Source organism: Pantherophis guttatus, chromosome 1 (genome assembly GCF_059756535.1).
Source record: "Pantherophis guttatus breed Tessera chromosome 1, ASM5975653v1, whole genome shotgun sequence".
In the NCBI taxonomy this organism is placed as follows: Eukaryota; Metazoa; Chordata; class Lepidosauria; order Squamata; family Colubridae; genus Pantherophis; species Pantherophis guttatus.
This window is the reverse complement of record NC_142063.1, coordinates 272,185,929-272,213,524: the sequence shown is the minus strand read 5'-3', so window position 1 is coordinate 272,213,524 and position 27,596 is coordinate 272,185,929. Positions and strand designations below refer to the sequence as shown.

Here is a 27,596-nt window from a genome sequence, read left to right as displayed (position 1 = left end):
TTTTGGCTAGGATGGCCTCCTGCAACCCTCTGCCAGCAAAAACTGAGCTGGGGGGGGCATGCATGCCCCTCGGGAGCTCTGTTTTTGGCTAGGATGGCCTCCTGCAACCCTCTGCCAGTGAAAATGGAGCACATGGCCCTCCTGAGCTCCATTTTTTGTTGGCAGAGGCACCGTGGGCCGGTCCTTCGCTCTTTCCATGGCAGCCCCACCGGCCAGATATAAGCACCCTGTCCCCAGGCCTTGAGTTTGACACTTCTGAATTAACCTATTGGAGCTGTACAATACTGGTAAATGTTGCACTAAGAAACTTTTGAGTTATGTACTGTCTGAAAATATTCATCTTGATTAAAATATAGCTACGTAATCCTTAGCATTATAACAGCCCAGTGAGGCTATGGACACAATTTTTTTTTTCTTTGCTCAGAGCAAAGAAAGAGCATGCAACCACGCTAACAGTCTAACCATATTATAATCTCTTCTTATTTGAATAATTTAATAATTCTCTTTGAAAGACTAAATTGAAGAGAATTGTAAAACTATTTTTTAATCATTTCAACTCTTAGCTTTTTATAGGGGGGTGATGGTCACTAAAGAGACTGGATAAAGGCATGCTTTATTCCCCAGAACAAGCTTTTGGGGAATATTCAGTCTTGAAAATCCAATGCCATCTTCAGGCTTGGAACAGCATATTTATAAAGAAGTTGCAAAGGAATAATAATGGGAAAGGGGTATTTCCTTGCCCTGTTGGTGAACATCTCACAGGCTTCTGTGGGCTATTTGTGAGAAATGAAACTCTGGGCTAATATGGATTTTGATGTGAGCCAACAAGGCTGTTCTTAAAATCTTCTATCATTATTCCTGAGATGGAGATTGAGCAGTTGCCTTTGATCTACCATTTTTTGCCAATATTCCTGTGACTTTTCCCACTACAAATTTCTCAATTTTGTTAATTAGAGAAAAATTTGATTGAGTACAATATATAGGTTACCCACTGTGCTAGAGAAGAGATGTGTGAATAGCATAATATCACATTTTGAGGAATAAATTTTAGCAACAGTTAGTGCAATCTAACATTCCTAATGTTATCATATACTGTTTACTTAAAGAAGGTGAAAGGCAAGATATATTTATATATTAGTAGCAGCTAAAATATTCATTCCCAGGCAAAGAGTTGAAAAAGAGTTTAAGAAACTCTTAAAAGTTTTAGGAATGGATATTATCTTATGTATTTCAGACCAAAGCTATTATCAAACAAAATTTGACTGATTATATACCATCAAGTTGGTATCAACTTTTAGTGATCACATAGATTTTTTCAGGATGATCCATCTCCAACTTGATCTTCCAATGAAGCATCTATTGCCACTGTAATTGAGTCTATTCATTTTGCAAATCCAACTTTTGCTTCCACGGAATATCACAAATAATTGTACACAGAATTGTACCATTCTGATTTTGTAGGTATAGACATGTTAACAACATCTTAATATCTTTTAAATGTCTTCATAAATATTCTATCAAGTACCAATCTGTGGCATATAGTTCGATTGCTGGAATTCTAAGAAGCAGAAACATCTTACCACTTTAGCATCTTCATAGTCAATTGGTCCCATGTCTTTACTGTGCTCCTTGGCTACAATCATTTTTATTTGCATGTTTAATGATAAGAATACAGTATATAAGAATACAGTAATGTCATCAATATAGTACAGATTATTGATGCTCCTCCAATTTTAAGATCTTGCTCATCTTCTTTTAGTCCAGCTTTCCACAATATATAATGTACCTTGTCTCTTGCATATATTATATGCTTTGTGTCACTTCTTTACTGACGTGGAACCAATCTATTTTACCATATTATATCTGCAGCATTTTGATCTGTGTGTATATTTTGCATGAGGACAATGAAATGGAGCAGTGGAGATGTGAGAGTAAGATAGTAAGACAGAAAACGGTACAGAAAAATTCAGGGACTGGGTTTCTGGTTTGGTGTACTGCATTTCAATTAAACATGATGGGGGCAAACCTCTGAGTCACAATGTATTTGTTGGGTATGTAGGAAAAAACACACTTGTCATATATACCACAAACTTCTTTCTAATGCACAGGAACAGTGCACATATTTTCATTTGGCAGTTTTTCTATAAGACAAAGAAAGCAACATAACCTACGGACTTGGCAACCAGTCTCAACAGCATGACAACATTATCTGTAATGCATACACAATGCAGAGTTTTGCATTTGCAGTCTGCCTGAAATAGGAAAACACAACACATTCAGTACAATATTACATTGTGGTGGGTTGCTACCGGTTTGCCCCGGTTCGGGTGAACCAATAGCAGCGGCAGCAGGAGGCTCCACCCATCCCCCTGGATATCATCAAATACACTCTGTGCATGCTCAGAAGCTTCAGAAGCGAGGGCGCGTGCATGAGCGAACCAGTAGCAAAGGTAAGTGAAACCCACCACTGATTACAACCCATGAACTCTTTAGTTTTTCACATTCTTGGTACTTTTTATTCTAGATGTACCACACATTATAAAATATTATTATAAGAATTCATAGTACACTTATACAAAAAGCTGTGTTATTTCCTGGAATATATAATCAGTTTTTAATCCTTTGTTACAGATATATGCATGAAATGCAAAAAAAACCCCATTTTGTTTATCTTAGGCAATCATAGTGTCGATCATAGTGAATAATTGAAAGTCCAAAAACTCCTTACATAACTCTTTACATGGTATGAATGTGACTTTTCCTACCAATATCCAGAAAAAATTTTTTTTGTATAACTCACCCAAATATCTTAACATTTATAGAAGTGCCATATATATTAAGTCTGGACTTCTTACTTAAAGAGAAATATGAGCCGATAGGTTGATTATTTTATACTCTATATTATTAGAATGTTGGTAGAAATTATTACTTCAAATAAAAATCTAAATGCTATACAATATGTACAATTAATATTCACTTAGTGATGTTAAAGTAACGGTAGTCTAGATTGCTGAATTCAGAAAAGAGGAAAGTAAATTGTGATGTTAAAACTTCCTTTCATCTGAATATTCTGCTATATTGAATCCAAATGAAGTCATGAAATTTCTCTAGGAAAGTTTTCAAAAGAATTAGTCTAAACTACAACTATAAAACAGTCAATGGGGCTGAAAAGGTGGATTGAAAAATTGGACAGACATATTACTCTTAAGAAACAAATGTTTTAAAGACCGTGAAAGAAGCATGAGCAGAACTGACTGCTCATCCAATTTGGTTCAGCATTCACTTAATTCTTTATTAGTATAATGTCAGGAAGAAAAATTTTACTTATTTTATTCCATATTGATACTTTTCAAAGAAAATAAGAGTCTCCATTCACAATATTGCTATACAGATAGCAATATTTAGTATAGGTAGTCCTTCAGCTGCTGTGACTCCAATTTTTGCTTTATAGGTTAGAATCAGAATTTTGAAATGGATCTAGAAGAGATTTGAGACATACAATAGTATTGTAATGCTGTATAATTGTAATTCCTCATTTCTTTAAGTATACACATCCTGTGCAGCAAAATTGTTGTTAACCCATTTTCACAGGCAGTTCATTTACAGCACATTGCATTAATTTATGTAGAAACTTGCAAAACTTACAGTTCTGAAGGCAGGATTTCTCTAATGAAGGTTTCCTAATTAAAACCAATTAAAAGTGTTCTTGATCATCAAAGAAAAGTCATAAAAATATAGCCAAAAATAGCCATAAAGCACTCTTAAACTAAAAGCTCTATTTCTTGAAGGAAGTGCAGATCTTTCCAGAATATATTGAACATTATGATCCCAAATAGAAGAATGACTTAGTATCAATTTCTCGCTCTTATATGGACTGCATTTTAATTGATTGGATCTTATTGAATCTATTGTCATGGTCTGGATTAAGCAATTCATTCCAATATGGTTAAAAAAAGAGACCGAAAGAGAGAAGCGTGCCTTTATGAGAAAATACAACTTTAGTGCACCACACAATACAAATGTGACTTCAGTTTGTAACTTTTATATGGTTTTGTCTGTAGTCTAGTGGACATTGAATCAGATAGCATCACAACCCGAGACAAACAGGAATGCAAATTTTATATCTATGTGATTACCTGTCTAGTAGAGTAGGGGGATGGAGCACTGCAACTGTTGAATTGTTTCATACGCTTCTGCCTCTGCTTCTTATAGTCAGCATGTCACATGTGAACTAATTATGATCATTTAAATGATAATCTTATGAAAACTAACTTTCAAACACTATTGGTAAACTATTGACTCTTCTCACCAAAAGAAATGCTGATATTTTTTATCAGAATTCTAAGAGAACAACTCAGTAGGATGTGCAGTTACAATAGTTTCTAAGTATCTTTAGTCATGTTAAACTGGTTCAGACTGGATATTTTAAGGATCTGACAGCTACTTGACACATGTGAAGGAGTACGCTGCATAATAAATTAGTTTTACCAATTAATTGAATAGATTTTTATTCTTTAGTTAATGTTAATGTAAAGGAACATGTGTAATTAAAATAGGAGCTGAAAATCTTCTGTTTCAATTTTTGTTAAATATGGGAAGAAAGTGTCAGAATAATTGCGCAATTTTGATTTTTTTTTTATATATAGAAACTGATTCTTTTCATATTCTCTGAAATTATTTGAAATGTATTAAGAGTATCCATTTATTTTCTTCTTTTTCCAACAGATGTTTCAGCTGCTAAGCATGTCAGCAGGGTAAGTACTATAGTATTATGGCTCAGTTCTCATTAAGTGACTGGTTGTTAGCTGAGGACTGCCCATACATGTGGAAACCTTTAAGTCAATTTAAATGTCTTTGTTGTACTTGATAATGGTTTGTATATCATTCCCAAACAAAAAACACTTTTACCCAATTTTGGGTAATTTACCCAGGTTTGGAAATTACTGATTACATGATCTCTTTCAATATCTAAAGGCACAAAACTTTCCAAAGCTCCTGGAAGCAATTGTGGTCCCAAAAGGATTGGCTCTGGGCTACTCGTCTCTTAACTTTTTATGTGCAGAACAGTAGCAGAATAGAGATGGAAAGTAGTCAACCAGGTGGTCCTTTCTCAATTCTGTACTAGGAAGAAAATAACTTGTTGGATAGAGGTGATGTATCCAACACTATCAATTTCAGGATCCAATCTGGGTTGGTCACTGTGACCAGAGGTTTTTCTTCCAAACTTTTGGATTTGTTCTGGAGCCCATCTTCAGGGAACTTCTCTGTAGCCTAGAAGGACATTTCCTGAAAATGGGCTGCAGCATAAATCTGAAAGCTTGGAAGACAAAACCTCTGGTCCAGGTGACCAATCCAGATTGGATCCTGCAACATTGTCTGGGGACATGTATATTTGTTTTAATTTGTGAGTATCACTTTCTTTTTATTTTCTACGGACTATAGGAATATATTCCATAGAAAAAGGAACTTTAACCTATCAACATTTCCAAAATATAATAATTATATATTTTTAGAAATATAGGAAGCTGCCTTAAATCAAATAAACATTTCAGTGAGTTCAGTACAGTGTTATTTACTCCAATTGATATAACCTTGTTAGAAAATTGTATTGCCTTGCTTTGCCATCTGATGCTGAGAATTTAATCTGGAACAATTTGTATGCAGCACATTCAACTATGACTAACTTGATTTCAGTATGAAAAAAATGATTTAACCTGGATCTAGTCTATAGGAAATAGATATAGATAAACTGTCTAGAAAAATAGGGTCTTGTGATTCCCCTTTTTCTTTTGTCTAAGCCAGGGGTGTCAAACTCAAGGCCCAGGGGCCAGATTCGGCCTTCAGGGTGCTTAGATCTGGCCCTCAGGGCCACCTTGGAAACAGTGAAGTACTAGCCCACAGTGCCTCTGCCAGTGAGAACAGAGCTCCATTTTCATTGGCAGAGGGTTGCAGGAGGCTGTCACAGCTGAAAACAGAGCTCAGGAACCCATTTTCTCTGGCAGAGCGCTTGGGCTACCACAGGTGTCCCTGACACGAGTGACATCAAACTGGCCACGGCCACCCTGACCATGCCCACTCTGCCCCCACGAGGTCAAACACAATTGTTCTGACCTAGGCTTCCTTAGAAAGTAAACAGCACAAACTTAATCCTGGCAAACCTCTTTAATTCAAACGGCTGTGAATTATTGTCATTCCCAGTCTGAAAGGCTTCTCAAACAGTCTATCAGGGAGTGTTTATAAACACTCACCTTATCTCCCTTGGAATGCTGCCAGAGAACTAATTGCCAAGTGCAGGGCAATTGCCAAACTTTGCAGAGTCAAACAGAGCTTTTCCAGAGCTTTTACCAACCAGAAGAACTAATTGCTTCCTGCAAAAGCTCATGTCCTGTTAACTTCTCTTTTATGTCTTATGGGGGGGGCAATCATCTCCAAGTCTTATTCCCAAGTTGACCCTGTTTTCTTAATTGTTCCTGTCTTCTGGCAGTTCTGTGCACACTGGGAACAGGCTGACGCTGTTCTTCTGCCTTGCTGATGTCAGACTCCAGAAAGTCTGGAGGCAGCAAGAACAACCAGATGGCTTTGGCCCCCTCTCTGCCTCTAACTCAGAGCCCTCATCCGAGCCTTCCCCAGATTCCAGGACTGGCCCATGTACCTTCCCAACCTCCTCACTGTCCGACTCTGCTGCCAGCTCTGCTGGCCGCTGGTGGGCCACAACAACAATCCTGATGAGGCCCTCAATGAAATTGAGTTTGACACCCTTGGTCTAAGCATTCAACATTTTCTCAGCGGAACTTTTCATTTATAAAACAACTTATTTTTCTCATAAATGCCACATAATTATTTATTCATAAGATATTTTGAAATGTATCCTTATTTCCAATAGTATCAAAATCCTGATATGGAAGGAATGGTGTACGACCTGAACAGCTATTTAGAGAAACGGGCGGATACAGTAGGGAACAGTCAACTGCTCTTGTATGAATTGAGCACCATCATTCAAATAGGTAGGAAAATATGTTTTATACTTGGAACTAGAATCTATGCATCAGTTTGTGGAAGTGTCAGTTCATAGAATATCATCACAAAGTTTCACCTATGGGGAAAACTATTAAAAGGCCTAGAGGGTATCATGGTCAATGGTACTGAAAATTACTAAGAGTTCCATGAGACCAAGGACCATTGCAGCATCCCCCATTCTGAGGAGTTTCCCTGTGGTGAGAGCCACTGCAGACTCTAGGGTCAACAGAAAATGATTTTTCCATGGCAGGGGACTGACGTTAATATCCCCCAAATCCAGATCATGATGTCACTGCCCCAAGGCAAACACCAGATCTACTAGCAAGCAATAGCACTTAGACTTATATACCACTTCATAGTGCTTTTACAGCCCTCTCTAAGTGGTTTACAGAGTCAGCATATTGCCCCCAACAATCTGGGTCCTCATTTTACCCACCTTGGAAGGATGGAAGGCTGAGTCAACCTTGACCCGGTGAGATTTGAACTGCTGAACTGCAGCTAGCAGTCAGCTGAAGTAGCTTGCAATACTGCACTCTAACCACTGCGCCACCTCGGCTCTTATCATGTGTGACTCTTGTGTGAGTTGGACCATGAATAAGTTGGACCAGGTTCATGGCTACCATGGTGTTCATGAACACCTGTCTGACTCAGATCCCAGGCCCAGAGATGGCAGCTTGAGCCTGGGGAATTCAGATACAGTGTCCAGGAACACAGGCAGGGATGCAGCTACACTGCAGGGAGGAGGTAAGTCAGCAACAATCCCCACTGATCCCTAAGGCCCAACCTCACAAAGAGGTTTCATGACTGGTGATATCTGGGACAGAAACTCATGAGTAAAAAACAGCCACACACCTATCTCTGCCCTGGTATTGTGGTTGATGCCACATTCATGATGCAAACCAGATCAGCTGTCTCACTCGCTATCAAATTGTAGATGAGGTGAGCTTTATTATAGATCACCCTTGCATTAAGTAGTAGCAGCTGGAAGCCAGAGCCAACAAAATCAGTTGGAAATCAGTTCCTGGAGTTGATCACAGGAGGCCCGAATGTGGTACTGGTATAAAAACGGATCTCCCTTCTTCTCCAAGAATGACTCTCCCACGTCTCCAGTTATATCTACCCATGCCCTTCACCATCACAATGTCGTCCTGTACCATTTCTCCTCTCTCCCTATTTGGATTCTTTCCCACCTCGTTTCCCATCCCCAAGGGATTGAGAACCAGCCACAACTATCCTAACCAACTTAGACAGACAGACTCTGCTTATGTTCTGGTGCCTCTGTAGCACATTTACTGCCTCCATTGAGCAATTTCTCCATCCCAGCACTGCACCCAAGCCCTCCTTCACACAACACTCCGGCACCCAGAGCCAAACTTTACTGGTTACTGTGAATGTTTTAATCTGTAATCATTTCCTCAGAATAATACAGGTAGTTTTCGACTTACAGCAGTTCATTTAGTGACTGTTTGAAGTCACAATGGCACTGAAAAAAGTGATTTAGGACTGTTTTCACACTTATGACTATTGCAGTGTCCCTATGGTCAAATTGAGACACTTGGCAATGGACTCATATTTATAATGTTTATGACCTTGTCCCATTGCTATCTTGTGACAAGCAAATTCAACAGGAAAGTCAGATTCACTTAACAACCATGTTAAGTAACTTAACAACTGCCATGCTTCACTTAACAATTATAGCAAGAAAGGTCGTAAAATAAGGCACAACTCACTTAGCAAATGTCCCACTTAGCAATATAAATTTTGGGTTGAATTATGGTCATAAGTTGAGGACTACTTGTATAATGTTTTACGGTATATTTATTGTGGATGTTTTATTATTTATAGTGTTATATGAATCATGAATGATTTTAATACTTTAAGCCATCATGGGTTGAATGGAATTGATGACATACAAGTTTATGAATCATTTGAATGAATAAAAAAGTTAATTGAATGAAAGATATTATTATATTATATTGTATTGTATAATCATAAACTTTTTTATTTTCTTAATTTGGTACAAGCTGCTACACAATCTAATAGACTAATTGGAGGAAGAGGATTTTGTTACAGACAGAATCACATAATAATGATAATTTGCTTGATTGGTGTAATGATAGCATTTAATAAATGCCACATATTATGTTGTATTAAATTATTTGCATCAATTTATATAAATTGTGTAATTATACAATTACATAAATTAATTGGGGCAAAGAATTGCATACAAAGTTCAATGCATCCAGTTTTACTAAACTAAGGTTTCACTGTAGTGAAAAAAGTGTATGTGTGAAAATATAAACTTAATTTTTGACATAATCAATAGTTAGTTTGCCTGTATCCTTTATATGTAGGAATCAGATGGTTTTAGATGTATTTCCTGTTTTTCCTTATCTTTCCATTTTAGACACCTTTCAGTATAGTACTGGTTATTAGATACTGTTGTTAAGGAATGGATGTTGTGCATTTATTCACTGAGTCTGTTTCCTGAGTGATTACATCAGAGTTAAGATTTCATTATTGATTATAGTAATGAGGTAACAATGACTTCTGGATCCAACGAAGCTGGAATTCAAAGCAGGAAATGAGCTGCTATTAACAGGAAGTAATGGAGTAAACATGTCTGGAGCAACAAATCTGATTGGAAAATATTTTTCTTAAGTTGCTCTAGCTCTAGCACTTCAAATCCACTTTTTTGGGTAGTACAGTATATATGACTTGTATTTTTCAGTTTCTAGTGAGTAAATTATTTAATCAGTAAAATATGTCATATCTATGTTACATATCTATGTTACATAGATTTGAACATTTATTTTGTTTATAACAGTAATTGTTTCTCTTTAACAAACTTTTTGTGTAATTCCATTGACTACTTATTGATATTTAAGCATTGATATTGATATTCCAATTTCATGGAATATAGGAATGCAGGATTTATTTTTTTGTTATTCAGTTCTTCATGTTTAATGCTTTATATAGTGGCTTAATATTTAAAATATATACTTGTGCTAATAGGAAAGTACTCTATTCAGAAATAGAACATACACCATTTTTAACTTTTTTAAATGATTGTTTTGGCAGCTACAAAGGCTGATGGGTTTGCACTGTATTTCCTGGGAGAATGCAATAATGTAAGTATAAATTTGGAAAACTGTAATTTATAGAAATAATCTTCTTTCCAGTGTTTTGTGTAATGTATTGCACAAAGTTTCAGAGAGGATAACTATTCTAGGCCACTTAGTTTCATAAATGTAGTTGCCAAATTAAACTATTGAAACAGTTTTCTTCTTTGTACACTTTTCCTCTGCAATGTTTTTTTTTTTTAAATTTACCAAATTGTCATATTAAATCAATCTGTGTTGCAGATGGACCTTGTTGGAAACTTACTTCTAGCCCTGGATCTAAAAGCAGCATATGAATTTGTAAGCACTGAGATACAGTACTGATAGGTTATAGTTTATAGTCTAACAAATAGTGCGGCCTCTTTTAGCTCCTGTTATGCAAGATTTGGGCTAAATCATTCCCTGCTCAATGAGGAATCCAACTAAAGTATCTCCATCTCATGTTTTTTTAGCTTCTGCAGGAACATATCTTGAGAAGGAGATTCTCTGTTTCAGGGGTCTCCAGCCTTGGCAACTTTAAGACTCCCAGGGAGTTGAAGTCCACAAGTCTTAAAGTTGCCAAGGTTGGAGACCCCTACTCTGTTTGACTGAGTAGTTAGCTCCATTGCCAAACTGTTGTTGCTATAGAGCACTGCACACCAGAACAAATAGACACAAGAACAGTTTTATCCTAAATGCCATCACTCTGCTAAACAAATAATTCCCTCAACACTGTCAAATTTAAGTCTGCATTACTATTAATCTTCTCATCATTCCTGTCACCCATATCCTCCCACTTATGACTGTATGACTGTAATCTTGTTGCTGGTATCCTTACGATTTATATTGACTGTTTCCTAATATGATTTGATTGCTTATTTGTTCCCTATGACTATCATTAAGTGTTGTATCTTATGATTCTTGATGAATGTATCTTTTCTTTTATGCACACTGAGAGCGTATGCATCAAGACAAATTCCTTGTGTGTCCAATCACACTTGGCCAATAAAGAATTCTCTTCTCTTCTCTTCTCTTCTCTTCTCTTCTCTTCTCTTCTCTTCTCTTCTCTTCTCTTCTCTTCTCTTCTCTTCTCTTCCATTCTGTTCTGAAGTTGTATTTAATATTTACTTGGAATCTGCTTTTCTATAAATTTAATTCTTCTCAAATTCTCTGTCCTCTACACTGGAGCAATAGAGATGGGTTCTATTCTTCTTTGAATGGCAGTCTTATAGTTTTTTAATTTATTGAAACAAAAATGGGTATACTACCTATTTCATTACCATATTTTAGTAATGGACTAAAATGGGCACTATCAATAATACCCATTAATATTGTACTTTTCTGCAATTTAAAAATTTGAAGAATTGTTGGTATATAACAACTGGCCCTCTTAGAATATTATAATTTAATCGGCATTATCTTTCACATTTGCAAATGTCATTAGATGCATATTCCTATAAAAAAGCTGAAGATAAGAAAGAAGACTATATGAATCTATGCCTCTTGTTTAGTTGACATGAGATCTTTATTCTGAAATAGATAATAAGGAAGCACAAATGCATCTTCATGCTTTGATTATATTCTGAAATAGATAATAAGGAAGCACAAATGCATCTTCATGCTTTGGTTATATTAGTTGACTTTTTGCACAAGACAGTGCCACCTAGAGATGTTTAGTATTTATAGGATAGAATTGCAAATAACAGGGATTGTTAATATTTCTGATAAAATCAAAAGAACTAAGTGGAATTTCATATGCCCAATATTGGGCATATTCTTTTGATTAGACCCCCCATTTACCCCTAAAAAAATCACTTCTCAGAGTCAAGGCCATCATTAGAATTTTGTACAATGATGGTTCCCATGTGAGGAAGAAAGTTCCAAAATTCCTTCAGACTGGGTTTCATGGACCCAGTCTGGTGATGCAAATCATCTTTGGATCAAGTTATACTCTGTTGTTTGTCTGCTAGAGCTTGCTTGGTATAAACTAAACATATCATTTGTTTTAGGTGAACTAAAATTCACTGCTTCTTACTTCAAGACACATAAGCATTCATGTATGATGCAAACTTTATCATAAGCCTTATTAACAGATATTATCAATATACAAGCTTAATATTAAGCTGGTATGACATTTTATTCATGAAAATACACACTATTAGACTATCAGGTTGGGCTCATACATAGTTCACTTATCTCAGGCATACAATCTACATCTTTTGGAGAAAAAGAGATACGTGTGCTGGGTCATATACAGAGCCAGCTTTTCCATAAGCCCTTTCTTTTTGCTGGATATAGAGAAGTTCTGAACCTTTTTGAAAAAGCAGAAGTTGTATGCCAAAATTAAGGAAAGGAGATGATGATTATTTTTTCTCAAAGGTCAGGAGGACCTGAATGTGGTAGTCACAATGATCTATGCTAAATAACCAGCAGGTTGCATTATGTATTTCTCTCCCAATTTTTGTAGAGAATCTAGCTTTGACTTTGAGAAGAAAGTAGGAGAGTGTTTCTCACATACATCAGAATCAAGAAAAGGATGTGGTGTAAGACAAAGTTAGGTAGAGGAACAGTTTCCCTAAAGCAGATCCATATTATGTGGACACAGAGGACTTTGGGTAGAGGAGTTGGAGATTTCTGCTTTTCACCTCAGAAGCTCAGCTAGGCTTTCCCTACATAATGTCATGCTAATCAATATTGCAGGATCTAATCCAAGTTGTTCACCAGAGGTTTAGCCTTCTGAGCTTTCAGACTTATGCTGAAGCCCATCCTCCAGGAACTTCTCTCTCACCATACATTCTGACACATATATTTGCCTTCATAATCAATATTGCATTAAATTATCACTTTCCTGACATGATTAATTACTTGTCATTTCACTAAAGCTATTTTATTTATATTGAACTATTTGGAACTCTCAGCATATTTCTGTTCAATAGTTTTACATATTGGCAATGAAAGCTCTTTTCAATTATTCTTATAGACAAGCCTAGTAAATATAGAATTACATACATTATAAAACACTGTAAATTAATTGTGCATTACATGTGTTTAACCTATCTCTATAGACTAGAATATTTGAAATGTTTTGTTGCTTAAACTAAGAGTATTGGTGACAGAGGAAGTGAGGCAGCAAGCTTTTCTGAGAGAATACTCCATATTGGGTGATGCCACCAAGAAGATTACTCTTGGCCATTAGGCTTTGACCCACACTCATCATTAGGACTTACAAGCAAGATCTAATTTTTTTATTTCAAATATTAGGCCAGCACTTTACAACTGCCTTCAGTTGTACAACATAAAATTGATTTATAAATGGAATAAATGCTTGTAGAGTGGAATTCGGTAGATTGAATCAGCAGTGATTGAATCAGACTGAAATTCGGTAGGTTTGTAAGTAGGAATCCATAGGTTGGCATGTAGTTGCATATTGAAGCTCAGGTAATGAAGAAATCAGAAATGAGTTCTGGGGAAAATGTACATTCTGAAGAAATGTATAAATATAAATATGATTCAGGAATAATATTATTCAGTTAGGTGACAATATTGAATGGAGGTAATGAGACTGGAATGGTAGAAAATGAGAAGGAAAAATACAGGAAAAACTGAGTTAAGATTGAATCAGAATAGCAACTGTTGAGTATCTGCTTAGAAAAAAGTGTTCTTTAACACTAGGTTCATGAGTCTACTCATGCATATATATGACAAAGAAATAATATAAATCTGAAATGCGTGCTTGATTTGTTTGCTCAAGATGAAATGCTGAGAAAAGTAGTGAAGGATATAAAGGGAATAAGAGATTATAAATACTGATCTTCTTACAGGTCTTAATTGAATACTCAACAGTGAAGTTTTGAAATTGATCAACACAAGTATTCATCACCCAAAGCATATTTGCTAGTGTTCAGGTGTTGATCTTCAATATTGTAGGGGAAGAACTTATCTGATTTGCAATGTCTGTGGTGATATAAATGAATTCAAATATTTGGGATTCCCCCCCTCCTTTCACATGAGGTTTAAAGAATTATCACTGGTAGCAACTCAAAAAGTACTGCTCCTATTGCAGTGTTTTGTAAATTCATAAAAATCAAGATCATTCAGGTGAAAGTGAACATAGACAAGCAACAAGCCAACCTTCTTAATTGTAAGAGCACTGTAAGACATTTAGACAAATGCACTTCCATATTTCATTTATTTATTGTATTTATTGACTTTGGGCCACTTCAATCACGAAGTGATCTTTGATAGTTTATACAGAGTAGGTAGTTTACAAAACATCAGGTAAATAACATCAAGTAAATAAAACCAAACAAACACTCAAAGAAAACAGGCGGCGGGGGGGGGGGAGAGAATAATAGTACAGGTAGTCCTTGACTTACTACCATTTGTTTAGCATCTATTTGAAGTTATAATGGCACTGGAAAAAAAGTGAGTTAGTGACTGGTCCTTGCACTTACTTCCATTGCACCATCCCCATGATCACATGATCAAAACCTCGGCACTTGGCAAATGGTATGTGCCATTTACAATGGTTACAGTGTCCTAGGGTCATGAGATCATTGTTTGTGATCTTCCCAACCAACCTCTGATAAGCAAAGCCAATGGGGGACACTGGATTTGCTTAAGAATTGCTTGATTCAGTTAACAACTACAGTGATTCACTTAACAGCCATGGCAAAAATCTTGTAAAATCAGGTGTGGCAGCTGCTTTGTGTAGCAATGGAAATTCTGATCCCTTAAGTCTAGGACTATCTGTACAAAGAGATTTCCTACTAGATTACTAATGTAGAGCAAGCCAATTTTTCCTATCTTAGAGCCTGAAAAAACCTTAAGTTTTTATTATGGAAGCTCTAAAAGTAAGTGGCGTGGTGGCCTAGTGGTAAAGATGCTCGCCTCCCACTCAGAAGGTTGAGAATTCAATCCTAGGTAGCAGAAGATGTTTCTCTCCTAGGGTGCAAAGAAAAAAATATCTATTGAGAACTCTGCTTGGCATCAGGAAGGGCATCTGGCCGGTAAACGCTCAGCTCCATCCAGTCGCCCAAAATTAAGGGATTACGAGGTCTAAAAAGGGAGTTATGGAAGCTCTAAAAGGTCAGGATCAGATGAGTCTCAGGGCATGCATAAGGGCACATGCTATTACTGAGAAGGTCCCACAAAGTGATAGTGCTTTGCTCTGACATTGTCAAGCAGAAGTCATAGAGACAGTTTGTCCCATAGGTAACTGGAATTCTTTTTGAGTGTACAGAATTCTATAAGGCTTGAGGTAGGTACAAGCTGTGAGCTTTCAGATGATCATTATGGCATATAGAATATTAATTATGAATTAGAAATCTATGTAATAATGGATTGATTCACATAGGCAGTCTTACTCTTCATCAGGCTGCAAGAGATCTACTTGAAACAAAACAAAAAATTTTGTCATATTTTTAGCAGCCTGAACATTGAACATGAGCTGTCAGATTTTGATTTCATATGTGTTTAATGATTTATTATGGAACAAATTAATTGGATTTTCTTTTTCCCCCTTTTGTTATTCAGAGTCTTTGCATGTTCACACCACCAAGAGTGAAGGATGGACAACCAGTACTTGTTCCTGTAGGACCAGTTAAATACGGCACCACAATATCTGCTCATGTAGCCAAATCTAAGAAAACACTATTAATAGAAGATATTTTGGGGGTAAATGGTTATCTTCCTTAAAAATAATTTAACAACTGCAATTAGGTCTGGTAATTCAGTTGTTAAGTGAATCGGTTGCTAAGTAAAATAGCAACTGTGCTCATGACCTGTACAGGCTTTCCTTTGCTTTACAGAGCTGTGAAGGTTGTACAGGTGAGAATTGATCACAAAATTACTTTTTCATAGTTGTCGTAACTGCAAATGGTCACTAAATAATGTAATCTCTTAACAATGGCTACCTGTATCCAAATTCCTCAGTTTACATTTGCATTTGCATTCTCAATCTCTCTGCCTTTAATTTTGCTGCAACTCCCATTTTCATAACTTGACTGAAAGTTTGGTAGCAAATGCTGTTTTATCAGCATGGGACTAAAGTGCATGCATTATTTGATAAATATGTATGCTGTATAACAAGACTATCATTCAGTGAATAAAATTATATAGATGTAAAAACTAAGGGCTACTGTCAGAAAAAGAAAGAGGAGAAATTCACTACAACCAATCAAGTCCATTGCAAACATGGTCACTTAGGGTGGTTTAGAAAATGTGATAAATAAATAAATACAAACAAACAAACAAACAAATACAAATAAATAAATAAAAGAGTTTCCCCCATTCTTTTTTATGTGTAAGAACAGTGCTGAAGAGAAGTCACTGACCAATGCAGATCATTTGATTTGAAGGGTCCATATATTTCTCTATGCATCTTATCAACATAATGTGCTTTCTGCACTGGCCGTTAAAGCTTGATGGTGATGATGATTACAATTCTTTTGCCACAATTTAGCATCAAGTGTTTTACATTAAATTATAATTATTATAATTATTTACATTACATGCATATTTTTATTTTATTATTTTTTGTCATGTTTATGTAGTGTATATTGGAAGCGGTGACCCTTTGAGAGCTGTATGCAACGAAATTTCACTTTACTGTATGCTGATTAATGTACATTTAAAGTGACAATAAAGCAGGGCTGTCAAACTCATGGCCCATGGGCCGGATGTGCCACGCACTGGCCACACCCACACCCGGTTTAGCAAAGAGGAAAAAAGTCCCGATACATCATGTGGTGCCGCCATGATGACATGAGTTTGACAGTTTTGCAATAAAGTTATTCTAAGTTCTACTTTTCAGCATTGGACAGAATCTCTGGGAGAGAATCAGTGAATTTTTGCTTAAATATTTAGCTATCCAGTTATTAATAAAACTGTTTCATTATAAATGAACTAAATATTATATCATTAATATAAAACAGCGCTTGCCTTTCTAGGATGAACGGTTTCCGAAAGGAACTGGGCTGGAATCAGGGACTCGTATCAAGTCTGTACTTTGTTTGCCAATTGTGACCGTGCTTGGAGATCTAATTGGTATCCTGGAGCTTTATCGAAAATGGGGTAATGAAACTTTCCATCTCAGTCACCAAGAGGTAAATCTTAAATGTAGCAGTGAGCATATTCATATATAATTCCATGCAGCTAACATGTAGTTCTGTGGCTGGAAATTATATTGAGGATATTCAGTTGCTAAATGAGACTACCAAGATACATTAGATCAGGAGTAAAGTTTCATACACTGGCATGATGAGCCTAAGAAAATAGGTTGAACACCCTTCATTTGGTCATACAGTTGATATTGATCCTTAGCGCTTTTTGCACACACTACTTGGCTTTGCCAGTTGTATCAGTGTTGCAATCAGAAGAAACAGTTTTCCTGATGGCCATGCCAAGGTTATTAAATAGAAGCAAAGGGTCAGATAATACCACATGCTGACTTGACCCACCACCAATTGAGATCCAGTTGTCTCCTTGCCTCAAATAATGTCGTAACGTGGCAGAATCTTACATGTGGCAGGGAGTGTTACCATTGTTCAGTTTGGTTATATTTCTTCCTCAGGGCAGATTTTATCAATGACCAGCCTTGCTTTCTCTTTAGACGTGGATGACTGCCCATTTCACTGTCAGGTGTATGTTTAATACATGAAAAAGCCAGAGAAAACCTCTTATGCCCAGCACAAAGACTTTGGGACTATGTGTTCTGTTACAGGATGACTCTGGCAGCACCATGGCATAGAAAAATGTAATATTCCATAAGGGAATTGTAGTGATATATTTGGTTCACTTCTGAATTCAGCCTGAAGAAGGAGCACAACCCTAATATCAGGGCACTGCACTTTTGTCCCTCTTCTATTTATTTATTTGATTTTTATCCCACCTTCATTATTTTTTTGTAAACAACTTAAGGCAACAAACATACCTAATACCCCTCCCTCTTCCTATTTTCCCCAGAACAACAACCCTATGAGTTGGGTTGAGCTGAGAGAGAATGACTGGCCCTATGTCTGCCAGCCGGCTTTATGCCTAAGGCAAGACTAGAACTCACGGTCTCCTGGTTTCTATCCTGATGTCAGGCTCTAAAAGCAAGAAAGACACATGACTCTTCCAACCAGATTTTTTTTTTAATGGTTGCACACCTATGGACAGAATCTTGCCAAACCAAAGCAAGTGATGCATATACTCTAGGAACAGTTAGGGAGGAGCTGTATTCACCTCTTTTCTCTCACACCAACTATCTGAACTGAGTTGTCTCTTGCTTCTCTAGAATGTATTCTCTCCCTCCTGGGAATCTGGACTACATTCCATCAATGATTCTTAATCATTACACCAAGCTGGCTTTAAGTATCCTCTTTATATCCTCTTTGCCATTTTACTTGTAGGTGTCTTTGCCAGATACATAGATGTACTGTATAATACAACCTGTATTATAGCAAGGCACAGAACAAGATGGGATTCCTTAGGGAGAGCACTTCTTTATCCAATATCTCCCTCCCTTCTGTCCTACTTCTCACATTAATAATGGAATGTTGCATAGGATCTATTACAAAGCACTTATTTGTAATATTCCAAATAGTCAGAGTTTGGTGATGTGTGTCTTGGACTTGTAACAAGTTATAGGCATAGATAATACTATAGATCTTTTTTGGGATATTGTGGTGGTAGCATCTGAGTTGCATTTCAAATAAAATAGGAAGGGGTTAAACCAAGGGGTTTTTTTTCTTTTTGTTTCCATATCATTTTTTTACTCTTGACTTTGGGTAACTTGGCATTTTATTTTATTTTTTTGAATTTTTTTTTAAAAAACATAAACATAAAATACATCTTTTCAGAACGAAGCATTGATCCAGTCATAAATTTGTACAATTACTAACACCTTTTTAAGGGAAACTTTTTTCAAATCTCCACAAATTACCATAAAAATATTCAAATCATAACAATTGTTATCAATGTTTAAACAATTATTTTAACTGTTACTCCCAACATAGCATCTTCATTTTTGCTATTTATCCCAACATAACCATCTTATTTTAACTATTAATCCCAGCATAATCATCCTTATATTTACTATTACACCCAACATAATCATCTTTGTTTTTGCCGTTAATCCCAGCATAATCATTTTATTTTTACTGTTAAACCCAGCATAATCATCCTTATATTTACTGTTATACCCAGCATAATCATCTTTGTTTTTGCTGTTAATCCCAGCATAATCATTTTATTTTTACTGTTAAACCCAGCATAATCATCCTTATTTCTTTGCTGTTAAGTCCAGCATAATCATCTTTGTTTTTGATATTAATCCCAACATGATCATCTTAATTTCACTGTTAATCCCAGCATATTCATCTTTGTTTTCCCAACAATCTCTTTTTTGTTGCTTCAATCCATCTATACATTACTTATTCATATTTAATCACATTGTCATTGTCTTTTTTATAACAATTTAACATTGAGACATAAGTCTTATTTCAAATACATCCTTATATGCATTAATAAATTTCTTTTAACATAATCTATTTCTCATATATTCTAGCTTCCATTTTTTCAATTTTAAATATTTATTTATTCCTCTCATATTTCTATTAATCCTTATTAATCCCCATATAGTTATGTTATAAATCAAAATCCTTTGTTATTTGCAATATCATCTATAAACACCTCCTTTTTATTATTACTATTCGCCTATATTTTGCTTAATCATTTTTAACAACATTGTTTTTATCTTCTTTATTTCCAGTTGCGTATGTCTTGTTTCTTCATTTTCTTGTCTGCAGGCATGTATTTCCTTTCTGTTTCAGTATTCTCTACTTTTGTCCTCCATAAGTCATTTTAATTCTTTTTTTTTGCTTCTGTTCCAAGCAATATAGATCAACTTGTTCCTTCTCTAATTCCTGCACCAGTTTATTCTTTTTAAATTAATATTTATACCAATTTCAAAAGTTCCATTATAATTCCCCCTTCTTTTCATCAAAGTCAAGCCGCCTGTAGACAAAAAAGCTATCCTCCGCCAATTCCTACGATGATTATCTGTAGAGTTCACAATTTTTCAAAACAAAAAGCAAGTTACAGTGTTCCTTTTTAAACCAGAAAGTGTCTCTTTGCAATCCACAATTTCCCTTAGTCACGCAAGTATCCATTTTGTTTCAATTGTATAACAGTCCTTCTTGATTAGTCTTCTCCTTTTCAACTTTAAAAATATCAAATCTTCTCTTCTTCTTTTTTTTTTATTAAAATTCAGTTCAAATTTAAAACTCTGTCCAATCTTTTAACCATGTCTCTGTGTTTAACTTTTCCAATTAATCCTATTCAAAATTCAGTTTTTGTTGGGTCTTTGTCTCTTTAAAAGTTGCATTTCAAAGTCTTCTAAGCCCCCGTATTCCTTAGCCACTGTTCTATAGCTAGGAGTCTTATAGTTTAAAGAATGTTGCTCTAAACGTTGTTACAAGCCTCAGTTGGTTGTCACTCACTGGCTTCAAAGAGCTCCATTCCATTCCACTCTCCTCCAGCACTTCTCTTAATCCGATTGTCCCAGCTTCGTCACCGCCAACTCACAGAGAGTTCCCTCCAACCTCCGAGGAACTTGTCTGTTCCTCTTGGTCGTCCGAGGTGCCTCTCTTTCTACCCTGTCCCTGCAGGATGGTTCCAGTCCGAAGACCCATCGGCTGTGGTTCAGCAGCCAGGGTTTTCGCGGGACTCATCAGAGCCTGCTATTTCCCCGACTGTCTCGCCTCGATGCCAAACTGGAAGTCCCCTGTACCCTGATTCAATAACTTGGCATTTTAGAGGCGGTGTATATGGGCTCCCCATGGACACTAATATGATTAAGTACTGCTATCTTTCCATAAAGACTATGAGGTGGGAGCAGCTATTATCTTGTATTAAATGATCAACTATATTAAATAAAAGCATTTCATTTACATTTCCAACCCTACTACAGGCATTGCCTGTTTTGAATCTGGAACACTTTTGTTACAGGTAGAAGAGAATCAGAACATTTTCAGAAACATGTAAGGCGGGAGTGCGCAACTCTGGTCCCTGTATGACCTGTGGACTTCAATTTACAGAATTTATGAGTCAGCCATTGGTCATAAAAGGGCCATAGTTCCCCACCCATGTTGTAGGGAATATTTTAGACAAGATGGCTCCCAAAGGTTTTGCACACTTCGATAGTCTTTTATATAATAATATTTTAACATTATTGTTTTAATTCATGTTCTTATTTTAATTTTCTGCTAGATAACTTGAATAGTGTATTTATCAAATAGATAATAAAAATGTAACATTTAATGGAAAAATAAATAACATAAATAATGTAACCCAGTTATCTAGATGTCATTTAAACTGGTAAACCTTTTTACTAAATGCATACCCTTCATTATTGCTTTCATAACCCAAATATGGGTAAACGTTGCTAGAATTTTCAAAACACAATTTTTGTTGTCTTCCAAGTAAACAAAAGTTTGTGGTTTTTTTCAGGTTGCAGTAGCAAACCTTGCGTGGGTTTCAGTAGCAATGCATCAAATAGAGGTAAGTCTCTGGATTAAATGTTAATTTTCCTAAAAAGAATAATTTAATATTATTAGTTTGTGCTGTAGTATTTGGATATTGCAAAAAAAAAGATGGACATTAAGCTGAAGGTCTTTTATTTCTAATAACACCTTCTAATTTGAGATCAGTCCAGATCAGGTTTGCATTTTGAGCTAATACTCCACTTTTCTGGAAAAAAAGAAAGCAGGGAGTAGTTTTCAAGTCAGTGTCATTTTCCAAATGTATAATTAAAGTTATTAGCATACATATGTCCACAATTAACCTCAAATTGAATTACGACATATGTGAGGCTTGAATTTTATATATGTATTTCCTTGCTTTATTTCTTCTTAGCAAATCCTAGACAGGTAATAGCTATGTTTGTAGATTCATTCTGATTCTGTCCTTCTGCTTAAATAAGCAATAGTGTTCCCAACATTTGCATCAGGTATCCAAGGGTTTGGCCAAACAGACTGAACTGAATGACTTCCTGCTTGACGTATCAAAGTAAGTGACATGAAAGTGAGTCTCTACAGCCATATTATGATTATTTTTAAATAATTAGTATAGATATATTTATTGTGGTTTATTCATTGCTCTGGAAATTGGTTTAAGGGTATTCACTGTGCAGTTTCATATGATATGAATAAGGAGAGGTTATTACAGGTAGTCTTCATTTAGTGACTGCCTCATATAATGACTGTTCATAGTTATGATGATGTTGAAAAAGTAATTTTGCAACCAATCCTCGCATTTCCAACATTTGCAGGTCTGTAAAGCAAAGGAAAGCTAAAACAATATCATAAACACAGCCATGGCTTCACATAGCATTGATTAATGATCAATGCCAATTTGAATAATAATTGCCAATTTGAATTATGGTCCGTAAATGAGAACCACCTATATACTCATAAATTATAACTAGGAACAGGTCCATATGATCATTATTTTATAATAGGCAATATTATTTCCACTCAAATAATATTCTATAATACAGTCTACAATAAAGCTGTAACCTTGACACAGGTGAGGGAGGAGAGGGGACAGGACAGGATGGGAATAGAGGGTTAGGGTGCGACACTATATCACATTTCTCTTTAGAGTTCTGCAGCCACTAGTAAATTGCAAGATGCAGCAGCCAAAAGAAAGGAAGAAGGTGCTTTTCCTTCAGAGGACATGGACAGCCCAGATAAGAACCAAGTCCCAGCAAGCTGAAACACAACCTGAAAAGGTGCAAGTGTTCTACAAATGGGCCATTAACAGAGGGTGGAAAAAATAGATAGAATTGCAGAGAGAAGAAAAAAGACTGAATAGGTTTTGTAAGAAGAAAACTCTGATATATATATAGTCAATTACATAGTCAATACATAGTCAATTACATAGTAATAGTTACTGTAATAGTATAATATAGAGGAAATATTGTAATATTAATTGTAAAAATATACGATAGGGATTAGAGGAAGTGGCCCATGCATGCACATGTATGCTTGCGTGTGCACATACACACGCAGAGAGAGAGAAATCTTACTGAACATCACCTTTATAGAATATGTTTGGTTTTCAAAATAAAAAGTCCCCCCACTTACGTTATTGTTAGTTGTGAAGTCGTGTCCGACCCATCGCGACCCCATGGACAACGTTCCTCCAGGCCTTCCTGTCCTCTACCATCCTCTGGAGTCCATTTAAGCTCACACCTACTGCTTCAGAGATTCCATCCAGCCACCTCATTCTCTGTGTCCCCTTCTTCTTTTGCCCTCAATCTTTCCCAGCATTAGGCTCTTCTCCATTGAGTCCTTCCTTCTCATTAGTTGGCCAAAGTATTTGAGTTTCATCTTCAGGATCTGGCCTTCTAAAGAGCAGTCAGGGTTGATCTAAGAAACCACTTGGTCCAGGATTCAATGCTTTGTGTCTTTCTTGAATCTAATTTGGTATGATTTAAAAAAGAACCCATGACACAGACACCATTCCAAACAGATATTCTAGATCAAGAAAGTTTATGTATTAATTCCATACACCCCCAAATCTGTATTTGGGTTGACAGATCTACATTTGTTTTATTTAGGATTTTTTCCCCCTGCATCCAGTATCATCTGACAATGATGTCAGATATTGATTTAAAACCTGACCAAATTTCTTGAGTAGGAAATGAATAGAATTTAGGAAATAGGAAATAAATAGGAATAGGAAATAGGAAATAAACTGATAATTTAGGGACAGTCTCTCCTGAGCCCCTTGTCAACCATACAGCTATGGACTATGGTCCCTTTTATCTGATTGTTCCCTAGGCGGCATCTCTTTCCCGGTCTCCCAAGGTCATTCCCACAAGCCATTACAGCAAGCCACCGGATCACCTGGATAACCTCTGTAAGGAATATTCTAGGCATCTGCTGATAAAATTGCACTCAAAGTTGGACAAGTGCTGTCAAGGTGATGGAACTTTAATCAGTTCCTTGGGAGAAATCCCAAATTCCCATTGGAAACTCATAGGGATTAGTAGTTGCTTTGGTGTACCAATCTTTGGTGTATTATATATGATTCATACTCCTTTCATTGTTAGAGAAAACTTTTGGAGCCCAGTACCTAGAAAATTAGATCAGTAAGAAAACTTATAATGTAAGCTTTCTGAAATAGGTAAAAGAAATCTTTTAAATTGGTACATTTAAAACAATCTAGATCATGATAAAGTTTGAAAAGAATTTCATTGCAATAAGAAATTTGGTTTTCTCCCTTCTTCTACAGAACCTACTTTGATAACATAGTTGCAATAGATTCTCTACTTGAAAATATAATGGTAAGGAACTTTTACTTAAATTTCAGTATTATTCAGGTCACAGAATCTTTGAAATGCGGTATACAAAAGTTATGTTATTGTTATTTCTGACCTATATATGTCTCTCCTTCATTCAGCAATTATGCTTTCAGAATTTAAAGTTTTAACAAACAATATAAAACATATATACAAGTTTTCAAAGTGGGAAGAGCAGCTAGGTAATTTTTAATAATGTGATTATGGATCTGATATTTAACCTTTGATGTAATGTTACCTGGAAAAAATGATAGTGCTATAAATAACGGTAGAGATAGCATGGTGGGATTCAAAGCAAAATAACATTTGTCTCTAAAATTATTTCATATGCTTCAAAATGAATCTGAGACACTTTAGGAGTAACTTACTCTATAACAACAAGCACTTGCCAACAGTAGCTTGGAACAAATGTGAGCAGAGCTACTTTCATGAATTCTTCCTGTCTCAGAAAAAAGTGTTTTTGCAAATTCTTCCCTTCCTTAGTAAACCTTGTCCCACCAGTAGATAAACTCTAGCAAGTTGGAGGTCTCTTTAGAACTTCACAGAGATGGGATCGGAGGAAAGGAGAATTAACAAAACATGAAGAGGAGCTTTTGATTATTAAATGTTTATAACATTTATATCCTGCCATTTACTTAAATAAACTCTCAGCAGGAGACAACATTAAAAACAAACAAAACTTTAATATGTGATGTAAAATTAGTATTAAATTCAATAATTAAAAGTCTAGCAACAATAATGTGTCTCTAGAGCTCTTTAAATGCTTAAATGGTAGAGACTCAAACTTACATGTTGAACTGAACCTTTTATTTATTCTCTTAATAGTAACTTTATATATGTAACTTGCTTGACTATTTGTTTAAGTACATTATATAAAAACAGTGATAAATTACTTTCTTTCAGCTTGCTTTTTCATTATATAAATAGTGTATATGTCATTGGGAAAGAAATGTAATTTGAGCTAAATATATCTTTTTATTGGCACCATGCTTTTGGCAAAAAAGATTATCAGTATTATAATCTGTATTATATATAAAAATACAAATATTGTTTAAATATCCTTCTGTTTCAAATCATTATATTATTTACTAGTGGTATAATGCAGTGACTTTTTATCACAAGGAAAAAAATAGTTTGCATTTGCCATTTGAATCATCAAATATTTTAGTTAGATTAAAATTCACAACATCTGAAGTTTTTATGTACCATATTTGTGAAGATTGAGAGGTTTTAGAACCTCATCTTCCACGATTATAGACTTGTAAAGCCTGATCTTGGAGAAAATAGTTTAATCCAAGTTAGTAAGTCTCTCAACATGAAATCACAGGTAAGTAGAACATGTCTACAGTATATAACCAGCTACCTAGCTCCATAAACAAGACAGAAATTGTATATGTTTTGAGGTTAATTACTCTTAGTATATAAGACAATTTTGGTCTTGTCCCATGCCCACTTTGGTTAATCCAGCTTTGCTCTTTGTAGATATATGCAAAAAACCTGGTGAATGCAGACCGCTGTGCACTCTTCCAGGTAGATCAGAAGAACAATGAGTTGTATTCAGACTTGTTTGATATTGGAGAAGTACATGAAGGGAAGCCTGTCTTCAGGAAGACCAAAGAAATAAGGTAAGAAGAGTAGTCTGTTTTTACACGTTTCATACTTTAATTCAACTTCTGTCTGTATTTACAGATTCTGTTACAGTTTTCATCATCCTTATGATTTCATTCTCATTGAAGTTAGTGGAGGATTTGTAAGCACCTAGAAATGAACAAGGTGATTAATAGAAGCCAGCATTGGTTTGTTAAAACAGATCATATCAGACAACCTTGTTGCCTTCTTTGATAAAGACCAGCGAAATGCTATGGACATAGTATACTTGGACTTCAGTAAGGCATTTGACAAAGTAGACCACATCAGACTTCTTGATAAGATAAATAAATGTGGGATAGACAGTACAACCACCAAATGGATTCATAATTGGCTGATCAAGAAATTTTCTGACAATGAGAACAATTATTTATTTATTTATTTATTTATTTATTTATTTATTTATTGCGATTTATATGCCGCCTTTCTCCCTTGGGACTCAAGGCAGCTTACAAAATGACAACTTCAATACAAATCACAATACAATACAAAGTTAAAATCAGTAACCCAATTAAAAAACAATTTAAAATTATACCAGTGTACCCCTGAATTAATCACTGAAATAGTCCCCCCCCCCGGAGTTGTGGATGGTCCATCATTGGAGTTTTTCAAAAATGGACAATGATTTTACTGGGATGGTATAAGGTTTCTTGTCTTGAGTAGGGGGTTAGAAGACCTCTGAGGTACCCTCCAGCCCTATGATTCTATGTTCTGTCAATTTAAAGAATATCTATCTGCATTTCCAGAGACTTTAGGAATTTAGATGGAGATGGGAAATAGTTGTTTAGTAATAGAGATTGGTTCTGTGATTGAAAAAGCAATTTCTTAGCATTATGTACTATAATATTACTGGTGGCATAGAAAACCATTTCCCCCATTCTCTGAATAAGCAATGCATTTTTCATAATTTCCTCCTTAATTTCATAACATGGAACCATCTTCCACCTACTATTAATCTTCTCATCTTCTCATCGTTCCCATCACCCATCTCCTCCCACTTATGACTGTATGACTGTAACCTTGTTGCTGGTATCCTTACGATTTATATTTATATTGTTTCCTGATTGCTAATCTGTAACTATGACTATCAATAAGTGTTGTACCTTATGATTCTTGATTAACATATCTTTTATTTTATGTACACTGAGAGCGTATGCACCAAGACAAATTCCTTGTGTGTCCAATCACACTTGGCCAATACAAATTCTATTCTATTCTATTCTATTCTATTCTATTCTATTCTATTCTATTCTATTCTATTCTATTCTATTCTATTCTATTCTATTCTATTCAAATATAGCCTATTTTTTTAGTGATTCCAAAGTCTTTCTTGAAAAACCTGGTATTATTTTTTGAAATTCCTCTTGTTTAAGACTCGGTTCAGAGGGGCTAAAACCAGAGGAGAGCAAACCCTTTGTATTTTCCAAGGGGATCAAATTAATGGTACATTTTTGAGACACCCCCCCTTTTAAATGCTACAT

The 27,596-nt window shown here is 35.6% G+C and overlaps 1 protein-coding gene across 11 annotated transcripts in view; it reads left to right on the top strand.

The window, feature by feature from the left end:
* PDE10A (phosphodiesterase 10A) overlaps positions 1–27,596 on the top strand; it is a 125,749-nt gene that overhangs the window by 68,989 nt on the left and 29,164 nt on the right. For 4 of the 11 annotated variants that reach the window (XM_087882876.1, XM_087882877.1, XM_060692320.2 and 1 more), the window contains exons 3-11: positions 4,726–4,754; positions 6,884–7,004; positions 10,099–10,148; positions 15,654–15,794; positions 17,069–17,224; positions 21,612–21,662; positions 22,090–22,169; positions 24,402–24,453; positions 25,951–26,093. In XM_087882876.1, the coding sequence (XP_087739002.1) occupies positions 4,726–4,754; positions 6,884–7,004; positions 10,099–10,148; positions 15,654–15,794; positions 17,069–17,224; positions 21,612–21,662; positions 22,090–22,169; positions 24,402–24,453; positions 25,951–26,093 (823 nt within the window). Of the gene's footprint in view, positions 1–4,725; positions 4,755–6,883; positions 7,005–10,098; positions 10,149–10,382; positions 10,440–15,653; positions 15,795–17,068; positions 17,225–21,611; positions 21,663–22,089; positions 22,170–24,401; positions 24,454–25,950; positions 26,094–27,596 lie in introns of all 11 variants that reach the window. The other 7 variants (XM_060692322.2, XM_060692321.2, XM_087882873.1 and 4 more) reach the window with 3 other exon arrangements.